A 15,287-nucleotide genomic window follows, 5' to 3' on the forward strand; every position below is an offset into this window, starting at 1 on the left:
TGCAGTCGGTGGAGGGAAGGGGGCCCTTAAAGTCAACACTCAGTCGCTCAAAAGGGCGGGTGGCCTTGACAAGTTGCGCCGTGTCAGGACGGTAGAAGTGCGGTTTGCACTCAGCACAGATTTGGCAGTCCCTGGTCATCGTCCTGATATCCTCCAGGGAGTACGGCAGGTTCCGGGCTTTCACGAAATGGTAAAATCGGGTGACCCCTGGATGGCAAAGTTGTGCATGAAGGGCGTACAGCTGGTCGAGCTGTGTGCTAGCACACATTCCCTGGGATAGGGCATCAGGGGGCTCATTGAGTCTGCCAGGCCGGTACAGAATATCATTCTATTCTCCACCGCAAAATCTTATCATTTTTGATTTTGCCCCGCTGTTGGTTGCTGAACATGAACGTAACCGAGCGCTGGTCGGTCAGCAAGGTGAACCTTTTGCAGCGAGATAGTGCCTCCAGTGCCTAATAGCCTCCACTATGGCCTGGGCTTCTCTCTCCACCGCGGAGGGCCGAATTTCAGAGCCTTGAAGGGTACGAGAAAAGAATGCTACTTGCCTGCCTTCCTGATTGAGGGTAGCAGCCAGAGCGAAATCGGAGGTGTCTCTCTCTACTTGGAAGGGAATGGTCTCATCCACCGCATGCATCGTAGCTTTGGCAATGTCCCCTTTAATGCAGCTGAACGCCGCGCAGGCCTCAGCAGAGAGGGGAAAAGTGGTAGACCTGACCAGGGGGCGGGCCTTGTCTGCATAATGAGGGATGTTTTCTGACTCCACAGAAATAACACAGCACGGGCTTTTGACGGGCCGCAGCCGTGGTCGGGTTCGGGGAGGCCGGACTCAGGCCTTGATCGCCTGAGTCTGTGGGAGGAGCCACAGGAGCAGTCAACAGGGGGCGTGTCCAGACAGGTATATGTAGTTCACCACACCGATACAGGAGTATTTTTACTACACCTTGACTGTACAGTCGGCCCTCATCCACGGATTCAACCAACTGAGGATCGGGAAAACCTGGAAGTTCTCTCTCCAGCACTCGTTGTTTGAGCATGTACAAACTTTTTTTTCTTGTCATTATTCCCTAAACAATACAGTATAACAACTATTTACATAGCTTTTACATTGTATTAGGTATAAGTAATCTAGAAATGACTTAAAAGAACAGGCTGTCCCCGGGTTATGAATGAGTGCCATTCCTGAGTCCGTCTTTAAGTTGGATTTGAAGTCGAAACAGGTACATCCGGTATTATTACTGTCAGTTAGTCAAACGTTTTTCTTTTTTTTTGTAATTTATTTTTTTATTGAAGTTCATCAGCAAACAAACATTTCCATAAGATGTATTCAGACATTGTACATATATATCATATAATCATATTTGTCACAAATCCACATCATATTCATCTGAGGTATACACTTAGAGAAATGAATGGAGAGAAAAAAGAAGCAAAAGGGAAAAAACTATGTACAAGTAGGGAGTGATTTTTTTTACAACATACTCATTGATTTGTGAGAATAAAATCTGGCCTATGAGGCATTATGTAGCTAAACCATTTTTCCCAGTATGAAGTAAATTGTTCCAGCTTATGATTAACAGATGCTGTTATCTTCTCCATTTTGTAAATGTCCATTATAATTTCCATCCATGCATTTAAAGTTGGGTTCTCCTGTGATAACCATTTCCTAGTAAGAGTCTTTTTACCAGCCACCGATAGTATATTCATTAAATATTTATCTCTTTTCAACCATTCTTGAGGTATATATCCAAAATATATGGTCTTACTCTCAAAGAGTATTTCACATTTAAAGATGTCTTGTAGGGCATTGTGTATCCCCCTCTTTGATAACAGGGCAGTCCCAAAAAATATGATAATGATTTGCATTTTGACTTCCACAATTTCTCCAGCAAACAGGGAGGTTACTATCATAATGGGATTTCTGAGAGGGTGTAATAAAATATCTTATCAAGTTTTTCCATCCAAACTCCTTCCATTTCTGTGAACTGGTACACTTCCATTGATACCTCCATATTATTGTCCATGTTTTAACGCTGGCAATGAGGCCAACTGAAAGTGAATTAAGAAGTATACTGGATGAAGCCGCAACTGTTTCCATGCTGAACACCATGAATCATTGCCCAACAGAGGACAAATAGGTGTTGGTGCCAACCATTGTGTCTTTGGTTTCTAAAGCATATTGGTCCAAAAAGGACCATGCTGCTCAGAAGACCTGTAAAAGTGATGAAAGCAGTAATCAGACTACAATTTTTGTAGGTAACTTATCCGTGAGAGCCTCTGATGTGTTAATCAGGCAGTTACTTGGGAAATGTGGCTTGGTTTTAAGCTGGAAGAGAGTTCAAGGAGCTGCAGGAACGTTACAACTATTCATCTTTTGTGAGTAAAAGGAAGCAGAGTCTACTCTGTGTGTAGTAAGGTTATTGCATGAACTTCAAGTGGGAGGCAAAAAGCTGCTTGTCAAAGTAGATGCAAAGACCAAAGCCCAGCTGGATGAATGGAAGGAGTCAATGAAGACAGGAAAACAAAGGGTTCATCAGATGATGTGGATGAGGAAACCAAGAGGAGAGATCAGATCATAAAGGGAAAAATAGAAGGATTCATGAGAATACTCCAGTGAACTAAATGCACCTTCCCAAGATATAGATGCACAAACTAGAAGAAGAAGAAGAAAAAGGATAAATTCTCCTCAGTGATTAAATCTTTAGACCTGAATGGAACAATTAAAAAATTTACTATGCTGTGGATGTCTGTTTATATAAGTTTCATTCTATAAAATACTGTGTAAATAGCTGAGATATAAACATATAACAATTGCAGCATGCTGACTGTTATCTAGTCCCACCAACCTGCACTCAGCCCATAACCCTTCATTCCTTTCCTGTCCATATACCTATCCAATTCTACTTTAAATGACAATACTGAACTTGCCTCTACCACTTCTACTGGAAGCTCGTTCCACACAGCTACCACTCTCTGAGTAAAGAAATTTCCCCTCATTTTATCCCTAAACTCTTGCCCCTAACTCTCAACTCATGTCCTCTTGTTTGAATCTCCCCTACTCTCAATGGAAAAAGCCTATCCACGTCAACTCTATCCCCCTCATAATTTTAAATACCTCTATTTTACACAATACTCCAAATTTGGCCTTACCAAAGCCTTGTACAATTTTAACATTACATCCCAACTCTTATACTCAATACTGATATATAAAGGCCAGCATACCAAAAGCTTTCTTCACCACCCTATCCACATGAGATTCCACCTTCAGGGAACTATGCACCATTATTCCTAGATCACTCTGTTCTACTGCATTCTTCAATGCCCTACCATTTACCATGTATGTCCTGTTCTGATTATTCCTACCAAAATGTAGCACCTCACACTTAGCATTAACTCCATCTGCCATCTTTCAGCCCACTCTTCACTCTTGCGTAAATCTCTCTGCAAGCTTTGAAAACCTATTTCATTATCCACAACGCCACCTACCTTAGTATCATCTGCATACTTACTAATCCAATTTACCACCCCATTATCCAGATCATTAATGTATATGAAAAACAACATTGGACCCAGTACAGATCCCTGAGGCACACCACTAGTCACCGGCTTCCAACCTGACAAACAGTTATCCACCACTACTCTCTGGCATCTCCCATCCAGCCACTGTTGAATCCATTTTACTACTTCAATATTAATACCTAACGATTGAACCTTCCTAACCAACCTTCTGTGTGGAATCTTGTCAAAGACCTTACTGAAGTCCATATAGACAACATTCACTGCTTTACCCTCGTCAACTTTCCTGGTAACCTCTTCAAAAAATTCAGTAAGATTTGTCAAACGTGACCTTCCAAGCACAGATCCATGTTGACTGTTCCTAATCAGACCCTGTCTATCCAGATAATTATATGTACCATCTCTAAGAATCTAAGAATAGAGATGTCTTCTTTATCGAGTTAGATTTTATAGCTAAGCTGGGAAGCGTGTTGTGTATTTAATATTTCAATAATATTGGAGTAATGTGTGTGCATGTGCGTGTGTGTGTGTGTGTGATCTTCATCAGTGGTTCTGTTCCACCACATGATCAGTAGTGGGGATGTTCACTGATGATTGCATTTGCAACATCTTAACAAGGGAACCAGTCGTGCTGCAGGTAACAATACCACGAAGTTATTCAGTTATGGGCTCATATGGTGCTGCTGTTACACCAGAATACACAGCTCTACCTTCAACAATCACCCTCATCACCTGTCAAAAAAAACTCAATCAACTTAGTAAGACATGACTGCCCTGCGCACTTGGCCATGCTGACTGTCCCTAATGATGCCATGGTTTCCAAACACTCATAAATCCTATCCCTCAGAATTCCCTCCAGTACCTTCCCTGCCACTGATGTGGGACTCTCCGGTCTATAGTTTCTAGGATTTTCCCTGGTTCCCAGCAATATCATCTTTGCACCTCTCAATAACCTAGGGTATATTGCATCAGGCCCCAGGGTCTTATCCACCTTAATGCTTTTGAAGAGACCCAACACTACCTCATCCTTCACTTCAATGTGTTTGGCATGGATCTCTCTTTCTTCCTGATTCATGGTAAATACTGATGTCAAATTACTCATTTAGAACCTCACCTGTATTCTCCACATCCAAGCAAATGTTTTCCTTTATCTTTTAGTGGTCCCACCCTCTCCTCAGTTATCCTCTTGCTCTTGATGTATGTATGGAATACGTTGGGATTCACCTTAATCCTACTTGCCAAGGACTTTTCATGGGCACTCCTGACTCACATAATTCCCTTCTTCAGTTCTTTCCTGGCTTCTTTATAATCCTAGCTTCCCAAGATTTACATACTTCCCCTTTTTCTTCTGAACTACATTCATTACCTCCCTGGACATCCACCTTGCCATCCTTGTCCTTCCTTCTGACTGGAACATACTTGCCTTGTTCTCTGTACAGTTCGTCTTTAAGCACCCTCCACACGTCAGATGTGGACTTGCCTAAAAACAACTGTTCCTAATTAACTCTCCCTAGTTCCTCCCTAATGCCCTCATAATCTGCCCTGCTCCAATTTGAATCTCTCCCACAAGGCCCACACTTCTCCTTATCTATAGCCATCTTATGGCCACTGTTCCACAACTGCTCACCCACCAAAAGGTCGGTCACCGGGCCAGGCTCATTACCAGGATCAGTAAACCCCATCCTCTCAATAGACTGTGTCCATGTTGGTTTAAGAAACCTGGATGCACCTAACAAATTCATCTAAGCTACTTGCACTAAGAAGGTGCCAGTTTATATTACGGAAGTTGAAGTCCCTCATGAAAACAACCCTATTACTTTTATACCTTTCCTTAATCCGCCTGCATATCTGTTCCTCAATGTCCCCATGGCTATTGGGGGGGCATGTCTGTTGTACAATCTCATCAGTGATTGCACCCTTCCTATTTTTGAGTTTTACCCATATAGACTCAGTGGCCAAGCTCTCCATTATTATTCCCTGTGAGCACAGCCGTGATTTGTCCCTGATTTGCAGCTTCCCACTCCCACTTTTTACCTCCCTCTCTCTTTTCAAAAATATTGAAACTCTGTGATATTCACCACCCATTCCTGTCCCTCTCTTAACCAAGTCCAGTTTGTGGATATATTCTGTTGCAGGCTGATGATGTACAAGTTCTCATTGTGTCCTGTTGGTTTGCACCCAGCCTGTAAGGAAGAACCGCCAGGCAGATTACTGGGGCCCGTGGGGAGAGTGGGGAGATTGCAGCCGGACATGTGGAATTGGTGTTACCTTCCGAGAGCGTCGCTGTTACTTGAACCGGTGAGTAGAGAGCTGGGAGCCCGGTTCCGTGTGAAACCGCACTGCACTGTGCCTGATTGCGTGAGGTGGCACAACTGCAGGCTGTGAGAAGGTGGGGTGCTTGATGGAGGGCATTTGAGGGCTATTCTAGCAGATAGTCATGTCAATATCTATCACCTAGACTGTCACCCCCTTCCCCGTCAGCTGGCTCCACCTGCTCCTTCCTCACTCCACCTTCTTCCTCTTCTATGTCTGCCTCCATCTATCATGTCTTCCCACTCCACCCCTCTCCTCTCCTACCCCTCATCCTTCACCCTTTCTCAATCCATCAATCACCTCGGACTTCTTCATCACCATTCCTTGTCTCTTCTTTATCCTGGCCACTCTTAGTCCTGATGCCAAAACATCAACAGTTACTTCCTCCCCTCTCTTCCCTTCCCCTCCTCAACCCACTGACACAACCAGCAGACTGTGCATTGCTTGGCATCAGTCACTTGGTGCATGGCAGATGTACAAACGTAGATGGGAGCTTGCTCTGGGAGAAATATGGAAAGTAGAGTTCTTCCTAATTCCAAATATCACCTCTGGCTCCACTTCATGTTATTTCTAAATGAGACCTAACATCTTTGCATTTGAAAAGATCTCTCTTGCCTGCTTCTGCTCTCTCTCCGGGAGCCCTCTCTCATAAGGTTATGAATCTATTACATATTAATAAACCTGCAGTAACCCAATCCATTCTCTTCAGGGCAAACCCTCTGTTTAATGTTCTGATTCAATACAGGTGACAACAAATAGGAGAGCAAGGCCCTGACTGTGTTATGGTGTTGGACAGTTCAGAAGCATGGGGTAAGGAAATGGCCCAGAATGGGCTCAGTGGTGATGGAGTTGAAAGTGCACAACATTATAAAATATTTACACGCTGGTCTTCCAATAAACAGAAAAGGAAGTTCCTTACTAGCAGATATTCTCAGCAGCTCACTGCACTGTTAAAAACTTTATCTGAAGAGCGCTGGGGTTGGAGTCAGGGAATTCCTGTCCGTGGAGATTCCCAGACAACCTGGATCCATTTTTTACTGTCCTTCCCTGTACCTAGATTTTGCAATAGTTCCAGAGCTCTAGTGTTTGGACACTGTTGGAGCCTATTATTAAGATGAGCTCTCAGGGTTCTTGGAGGCAGATGATAAAAAAGGCCAAAGTCAGTATGTTTTATTTTGCATGAAATGTTCCTTTGATTTCTCTAATCTTCTTGAATAGATCTCTTGTTTTTCCAATTCTGTTGGCTTCTTTAGCTTCTTTGCATCACTCCTTTGTTATGAACCCTGTAACTGGGTCACTTACCAGCAAAGATAGAGAGGTCCGTTGAAGTCTGATGATACGATTTTTAACAGTATTTATTAGTAAAAATACACAAAAATAATATCAATGCAAATATACAGATAATATACATCATCACTACTAAATCTAAAAATGCAGTTATAATAATAATCAATAAGAAATAAGCTCTATCGTTGTCTAGGGGATAATGTATTGTCCGATGGAAATACAAAGTTCACTCAGTTCATGCAGGCTGCAGCCTTTGGGGACCGCTGGGTTTGCAATGGTTGGAGAGAGAGAGAGTTTTGGGAGAAAAACTTGCCGGCTTTCCTTTTATGATTTCGATCCGTCAGGAGTCCCGTTGGTGTGGCCGTTCACTTGTGGCCTCTCCTTTAGCTAAACCCTTCCGTGATGAGCCCGCCACCCTGGCAAGGGAGGACACACATGAGCCCTTACTGGCTGTCGCTATTAAATGCTGTCACGGGGTCTCTAGCATTTCTCCTGGTGCATCTAAAGGGGTTGTTCCCCAGACCCTCTTTTATCCTTACTCACGGGGTCTCAGATGTCAATCAGGTTGGGATGATGCAATCCCTCAACCAGCCCACTCTGGTCTTCAATGAATAGTACAGTACTCAATACACAGTTCCGTCTCCAAGAGACAATGGCCGTTATCAGTGGTCCCGTTTTGCTGAGGGCAGGGCACATTCCAAACCCTGTGTATTCTGCGTCTCTCTCTCTCTCTCTCTCTCATTTCCTGGGTCCCAGACCCGAATTAATAGTGATCTTGCGATTCTCAAAAAGGAGGGGGGCGACTTTGTACCCTTTGGTCCCTCAGAGTTGCGTCACATTTGTAACACCTTTAAGTAAGTGTCCTTATCTTCTTGAACTTTGCATTTAGATAGAGGTATTTGTTCCAGTCTCCATTGGCCTTCACTTCTCTTAGCTGCTCAGCCAGTTGTAGAGCCTCCACAGAAAGCCATTTTGCTTTCCCGCTCTTTTAGTTTGCAATATTTTTTGTTGCCACCTCTTCTATGATGCTCCTTACTTCTATCCATAATTCTTCTGGCTTTCTCTCTACCAGGTTTAATCCATTGAATCTGTTCTTCACCTCTGCATCATATTATTGATGGATGCTATCAACATCAAGCTTTGCTGGTACATTGGTTTTTCTGATGCTCTGCTGTTTCAGTTCTGAATATTGCAACAAGCAGCAAGATTAGAGAAATCAAGGGAACGTTTCATGCAAAAATGAGTATAGTAAAAGACAAAGAAGGGAAGGACCTTACAGAAACAGAATACATAAAAGAGAGATGGCAGGAATATATATAAGAATTGTACAGGAAAGATTCCAACAGCAAAGACACCTGCAATGACTCCCTCATCGATCTAGAGCCGGACATTCTGGACAGTGAAGTCACATGGGCGTTAGAAAACATTGCCAATAATAAGGCTGTAAGATGTGACAGGATTCCAGTTGAATTGTTTAAAACTTTAAAAGGTGGTGCTATAAAAATGTTGCATGCAATTTGCCATCAGATGTGGAAAACCCAACAATGGCCTTTAGACTGGAAAAGATCAGTTCATATCCCAATTCCCAAGAAGGGAAATGTAAAGGAATATTCAAATTACTGAACAATTTCACTAATTTCGCATGCTAGCAAGGTAATGCTAAAGGTCATGCAAGCGAGACTTCAGCAATATATGGAATGAGAACTGCTAGATGTACAATCTGGTTTTAGAAGAGTTAGAGGCACCAGAGATCAAATTGCTAACCTACGCCAGATAATAGAGAAATTGTGGGAATTCCAGAAAAGTATTTATCTATGTTTTATTGACTACTCTAAAGCCTTCAACAGTGTGAACCACAATAAACAATGGCAAATTCTTAAAGAAATTGTGATACCTATACATCTGATCTGCCTTATGAGAAACTTGTATGAAGATCAAGAAGCAACAGTTAGAACTGAACACAGAACAATAAACTGGTTCAAGATTGGGAAAGGAGTACAAAGCTGGATGCTGTCACCCTACTTATTTAATCTATAAGCTGAACACATCATGAGGAATACTGGTCTAGAGGACTCAAAGGTTGGAATCAGAATTGCCAGATGAAATATTAACAACCTCAGATATGCAGATAATTGTACTCTAATGGCTGAAAATGAGGAGGATCTGAGGAAGTTTCTAATCAAAGGGAAAGAAGAAAGTGCAAAAGCTAGTTTGTTGCTCTTATTAAGAAAACCAAGATTATGTCGACCAGCCTTATTAACTCCGTGGTAAAGGAAGTGAAAGCAGTGACGGATTTTGTCTTCTTCAGTTCAAAGATTTCTATAGATAGTAACTGTAGCCACAAAATTAAACGGCGCTTACTTCTGGGGAGGGCAGCAATGGCAAATTTAGATAAAATACTGAAGAGTGTAGACATAACGTTGTTTACGAAGATCCATATAGTTGAGTCTATGGTATTTCCAGTTGTAATGTATGGCTGTTAGACCTGGACTATTAGTAAGGCTGAAAACAAAAGAATCGACGCCTTTGAATTTGGATGCTGGAGTAAAGTGTTAAGAGTTTGTTGGACAGCGAGAAGATCCAACAAGTCAATACTTGGAGAAATACAGCCAGACTGCTCATGAGGAGGCTTGATAATGAGACCAAAGCTCAAATATTTTGGACACATCATGAAAAGCCAGGATTCCTTGGAGAAGACTGTCATGTTAGATAAAAGAAGGAGAGGGTGACAGAGGCTACGATGGATAAATAATACTCAGACAATGCTGTTGTAAAGAAATACTTTTATAACGATCAAACACGAGGAAATCTGCAGATGCTGGAAATTCAAACAACACACACAAAATGCTGGTGGAACACAGCAGGCCAGGCAGCATCTATAGGGAGAAGCACTGTCGACATTTTGGGCCTTCTCCCTATAGATGCTGCCTGGCCTGCTGTGGTCCACCAGCATTTTGTGTGACTTTTATAACGATGATTAGTGAGGTACAGAGAAATCTTGTGTCTTCTTTAAAACATTGATCAAGCCCAGCATGTCAAACTCACAAAATGGAGAATAGAATGTCTTCACAAAATGGCAGCCTCCAACCCCAAGCATGCAGCAAGAACAAAGCCAGTTAGACTGTCTGCTTCCACTGCCCTTGATTCATTTGAATTCACTGATTTGTAGACTGTCATTCTTTCTGGCCAACAATGCGTAGATAGAGTGGATGTGGAGAGGATGTTTCCTTTGGTGGGGGAGTTAGAACCAGTGGGCTCAACAAAAGAGGGATGTCCATTTAGAACAGAGATGAGGGGGAATTTCTTTAGCCAGATGGTAGTGAAACACAAATGGCTGTGGCAGCCAAGTTATTTGATATATTTAAAGTGGAGATTGATATGTTCTTGATTAGTCAGGGTGTCAAATTTTACAGGGAGAAGGTAAGAGAATGGGGTTGAGAGGGATAATAAATCAGCCATGATGAAATAGTGGAGAAGACTCAATGGGATGAATGGCCTAATTCTACGCCTGTGTCTTATGGTTTTGTGCTTGCATTGGGTGGTGGTAGTGCAGCAGGTAGTTCCAGAATATTATCCTGCTACCAGTCTGTATAGAGGCACCTTTCACCCACTGCCTGGGGTTTTGGACAGAGATTTCCAATATGTCCCATTCCCTCAATGTGAATGCTGGTACAAGAATCAAAGTCAAAGAAGAGTTTATTGTCATGTACACAAGTGCAGTGAAAAACTTACTTGTAGCAGGATCTCTGGTATATAGCATCTGATAAACAAGAAAATCATAAATTATACATTTTTTCAAAAAAGAGCACATTCAGAACAAAGCAAGTTTGTTTTTATGGGAAGTGTTCAAAGTGGTTACAGGTGTGCCAAACCTTAGTGATTAGGATTGTATTGCTTGGTTCAAGAAACGAATGGTTGAATGGGAAATAGCTGTCCTTGAACCCTCTCCCAGTATAGCTTCACTGTCTCCACAGTCCTTCCCCTGCTTAACTCTTCCTTGGCTATGCCCAAGATTGGTTAAAGTTATTGGGGTGGAGTTGGAACCTACAACTTGATTTGAAGGTAGTAAGTAGATCCGTAAACAGTTCCTGAGGTAAGGTGGAGTGGACAACAGGACCTTGTGGGATGGGAAATGGTCAGAGAGACATGCAGTACCAGAACTAATCTTTTGGTCCAACTTGTCTGTCCTGACCAAGATGCCCATATAAACCAGTCCCGATTCCTTATGTTTGGTCCATATCCCTCTAAACCTTTCATATCCACTTGCCTGTCCAAATGTCTCTAAACACGAACTCTGCCACTTCCACTGGCAGCTTGTTCCATAAACCCACCACCATCTGTGTGAAAAACTTGCCCCTCAGGTCCCCTTTAAATTTCCCTTTCACCATAACCCATGCCCTCTGGATTTGCTCTCCTCTGACTGATCATTCACCTCATGATTTTATAAACCCCTTGGCCTCATTTGCCCCAGGGAAAACACTTCCAGCCTCTCTCCATATAACTCAAGTCTTGCTGTCCTGGGAGGATTGTGGGGAATGTTTTTTGCTCCCTTTCTGGTTTAGTGATTTGCAGTTCTCGGTGAGCAGAGTGCACACAGTGCTCCAGGTGCATCAACTCCCATCTGTTGTATCAAATGATCCCACATGTGTTTTCATTGTGTTTGTGGCTGCAGGAGAAATGATTGCTGCAAGTTTTGGAAGCATTTATGGACTGTGACTAATGACACAATTTAATCTTTGATGGTTAGTGATTCATCAGCAAAATTGAAATGTGAGCGTGTTTGTTCAAACCTAAATTGAGTCAAGTGCCTGGACTGGGAATGGGTGTGGTTGTAATTTGCTCAGGGCACTCTGATGATTAAAACATAGAACAGAACAGCACCTTACAGACCCTCCGGCTCATGATGGTCCAAACAAAGGTGTAATTGTTCATTCTTTACCTCTCTTATACCATCACAAGACACTGCCTGATAGTAAGAAGGTTGGAGAAAATGGTTGACAAAGCTGAGGCTCTTACGGAGGACAGGACGTTTTGTCTCAGAGAGGGGAAGGTCAGAGGGACTGGTGGAGACCTGGCATAGATGAGATCGGGGATCAGTGGGGGTGGGAAGGAGGTTGGTAGTCTGAGGAGAAGGGAGCTGGTGAGAGATGAGAGGAAGATGGAGTCTCCAAGGACCCAAGAGCTGGTGGTGGGTGAGCTCCCTGTGACTACCTGGATCTCCTCCGGTTTCCTCTCACATCATATGTGGGTTGGTAGTTTGGTAGGTTGCACAGACCCTAGGGGTTGCAAAGTTACGTAGTGGTTGGCTTAACAGCAGTGACCCAGATTCAGACCCACCGCTGTCTGTAAGGAGTTGAATGTTTCCTAACGTGACTACTGGGGTTTCCTCTGGGCATTCTGGTTTCCTCTCACAGTCAAAAGAGGTACGGGTTAGTAGGTTAATTGGTCACATGGGTGTGATTGGGTGGCAAGGGCTCGTTGGGCTGGAAGGGCCGGGCTGGTATCTCTATCTGGGGAGACTGCTGACGATCTGTGCATTGAGGTGAGTGTGGGCAGACCAGGATGGACTCAAAAGAATTCTGAACGCTATCATGTCGGCTGTAGCAGGAGAATTTTGCCCATTTAGCCCCTTTGCTTTGGTGGGATATGCGGGCCAGACAGACCATGCTTATATGTGGTGTTGGTGAGCAGGGTATGCTGGGTTCAGGAACTCTCACACATCTGAGCTGAGACAGGCGTCGAGCTCCAGTGCAAGGTTTTGCTCTCTCAGCAATGCAGGACATCAGCCAGAGCACCACAGAATCCGAAGAGCAAGAGCTTCTGTTGTAAGCACCTGGAGCTGGGATACCCCTTCCCAGGCTGGAGATAAAACGACTTGGCCTTCTGCCCCAGATTCTCCTCTCTGACTCTCCCAATTCTTTTTGGTGACCCCCTGACTCCCCTCTCTCGTCCCCCGAAAGCCTGCTCTGACCCCACTGAAACTCTTCTCTGAGACCCTGATTCCCCTCTCTGACTCCCGGATTCTCCTCTGACCCCCCGGTTCCCCCCCCCGAGCCCCCTGATTCCCCTATCTGACCCACCAATTCCCTTCTCTAACACCCCCATTCCCCTCTCTTGAGATCCCCAACTCCCCTCTCTCACCCTCTGATTCCCCTCTCTCGCCCCCGATAGCCTGCACTGACCCCTCCCCCAATTCCCCTCTCTGAGCCCCCAGATTCTCTTCTCCTCTCTGACCCCCCCCCCGATTCCCCTCTCTGACCCCTCCCTTGATTCCCCCCTCTGAGCCCCCCTGATTCCCCTCTCTGACCCCCTGGTTCCCCAATTGGCAGATCATTTCTCATACCATCAAAATTGCCTTTTCTCCATTTTATAATCTCAACCTGAAGACCAGACCTATCTTTCTGCATAATCACCTTGAAACTAATGGCATTGAGATCACTGGATGCAAAGTGTTGCCCTCCACAAACTTCTCTCACCTGCCTTGTCTCATTCTCCAATATGCAATCTAGTTTTGCACTCTCTCTTATTGGGACTTCTGTGTGCTGATTAAGGAAACTTTCCTGAGCACATTTGACTAACTCTTTCCCACTCTGCCCTTTTGTAGTAGAAGAATCCTGGAAGGTCTGGCTGTATCCACGATTCCCTGCAGTTGGTATGGTTAGACTTTCCCTTCATAAGTGGATGTTTGTATTATGCACAGCAGGAGTCACTTCACAGCATTTGAAAGTGACCCAAAAGGTAATTGGCCCAATGGAATGGACCAAGGCTCAGGCCCACGTGGAGTGGACCAAGGCTCAGGCCCAAGCAGAGTGGACTAAGGCTCAGGCCCACATGGAGTGGACCAAGGCTCAATCTGGAACCTCTGGTCCATATGTCAACCAGCATCATGGAGGTCTAAGCATTGCCACTACCTCCAAGTCTTCCTGTAAACCAAGCTGTCATTTCTGCTCTGGAATGGATGTTGAATGCTCTGTCTCTATTTGGCTATACTATAAGAAATCCTGTGCCCTGCACTAGGGATTCCTCAGCTAAGTGTTTACCTGCCAAATCATCCTATTCTTACCTTCATTGGCATGTGACACAGGCAACAAACTAGAGATGACTACCTTGGAGGTCCTGCTTATCAGCTTTCTATCTAGCTCTCTTCAGGACATTCCCACATTGCTACCTATGTCATTGGAGCAATTATGCACCAAGACTTCTGGCTGCTCCAACTCCTCCTCCTGTGGACCAGACCTAAGACATCCCCTTAGCTTTCCAGGGCCTTACTTAAGCCTCTAGTTGTAGATACTTCTGTTATGGGGAAGAGTCTCCTTATATCTACCCCTACTCTCCCTCTGCCTCTCATAATGTTGCATGCTTTCATCACCCACCACCCCGCACATTGCCTCCCTCCCCCTGTTCCAAAGGAAACAAACCTTGCCTTGTCCGGCCTCTCCGGAAACCCATTTGTTCTTGTTTGGCCTTTATTGCTCTGGATTTCCTGGAACAGCCTGCGATGTGAGTTTACTGCTTCAGGCACACAGGCCTTGTGCACCATCTCCACAAGATGCCCAAGGCTTGGTGGAGTGGAATGGGTGGGCAGCCTTAACAGGCCATGGAATTAGAATCCTTTGCAGCCAGGAAGGAGATGAGGCAATCTCTGGGTTAACGCAGCCATCTCTGAGATCCTTGTGCTGAACTCTAGGGCTGAGCTGTGACTATACATATCCCTGCCATTTTTGTAGCTTCTGGTCCCAGTCTGGGGATCCTGCATTGTCTAATGGTTAATCTGAATTCCTATAACAATGTATGTGCCTCCTCAAACCCCAGATTTTCACCTTCTTTGCAGGAGAGCTGGTGGGAACAGTTGTCTGGGACCGCTGAGAGACTACCGTGTTTGCAACATGCAGGTAGGGGACGCAGCTCTGCATCCCTGAGGTGCGGAGCTGCAGCCAGCGAGGCTTCTTGTAGGGATCAGTGTGTAGAGATCAGAAGCTGCAGTTAATACTAGGCTGGTGGGAGGGAGGAGATTCAGCCAAATGATTGGGACCTGAAATGGCTTAAGGGTGTGTCCCGATCAGTTGGGAGGACCAGGGTTGACGAGTGGTCCCGCATTTGGCTCAGGAGGAGCTGACTGGAAGAGAGGTTGCTGAGGGTCTGGATTGTCTGGGTGGTGGGGAGGGGGGAGG

At 44.5% G+C, this 15,287-nt stretch overlaps 1 protein-coding gene across 8 annotated transcripts in view; it reads left to right on the forward strand.

The window, feature by feature from the left end:
- The window catches only part of paplna (papilin a, proteoglycan-like sulfated glycoprotein), a 610,770-nt gene that overhangs the window by 47,579 nt on the left and 547,904 nt on the right, over positions 1 to 15,287 (forward strand). For 6 of the 8 annotated variants that reach the window (XM_059951694.1, XM_059951720.1, XM_059951737.1 and 3 more), the window contains exons 2-3: positions 5,699 to 5,814; positions 14,948 to 15,008. In XM_059951694.1, coding sequence (XP_059807677.1) covers positions 5,699 to 5,814; positions 14,948 to 15,008 — 177 coding nt within the window. Of the gene's footprint in view, positions 1 to 5,698; positions 5,815 to 6,574; positions 6,640 to 14,947; positions 15,009 to 15,287 lie in introns of those variants that run through there. The other 2 variants (XM_059951729.1, XM_059951756.1) reach the window with 2 other exon arrangements.

The sequence above is a fragment of the Hypanus sabinus genome, chromosome 2, assembly GCF_030144855.1.
Source record: "Hypanus sabinus isolate sHypSab1 chromosome 2, sHypSab1.hap1, whole genome shotgun sequence".
Classification (NCBI taxonomy): Eukaryota; Metazoa; Chordata; class Chondrichthyes; order Myliobatiformes; family Dasyatidae; genus Hypanus; species Hypanus sabinus.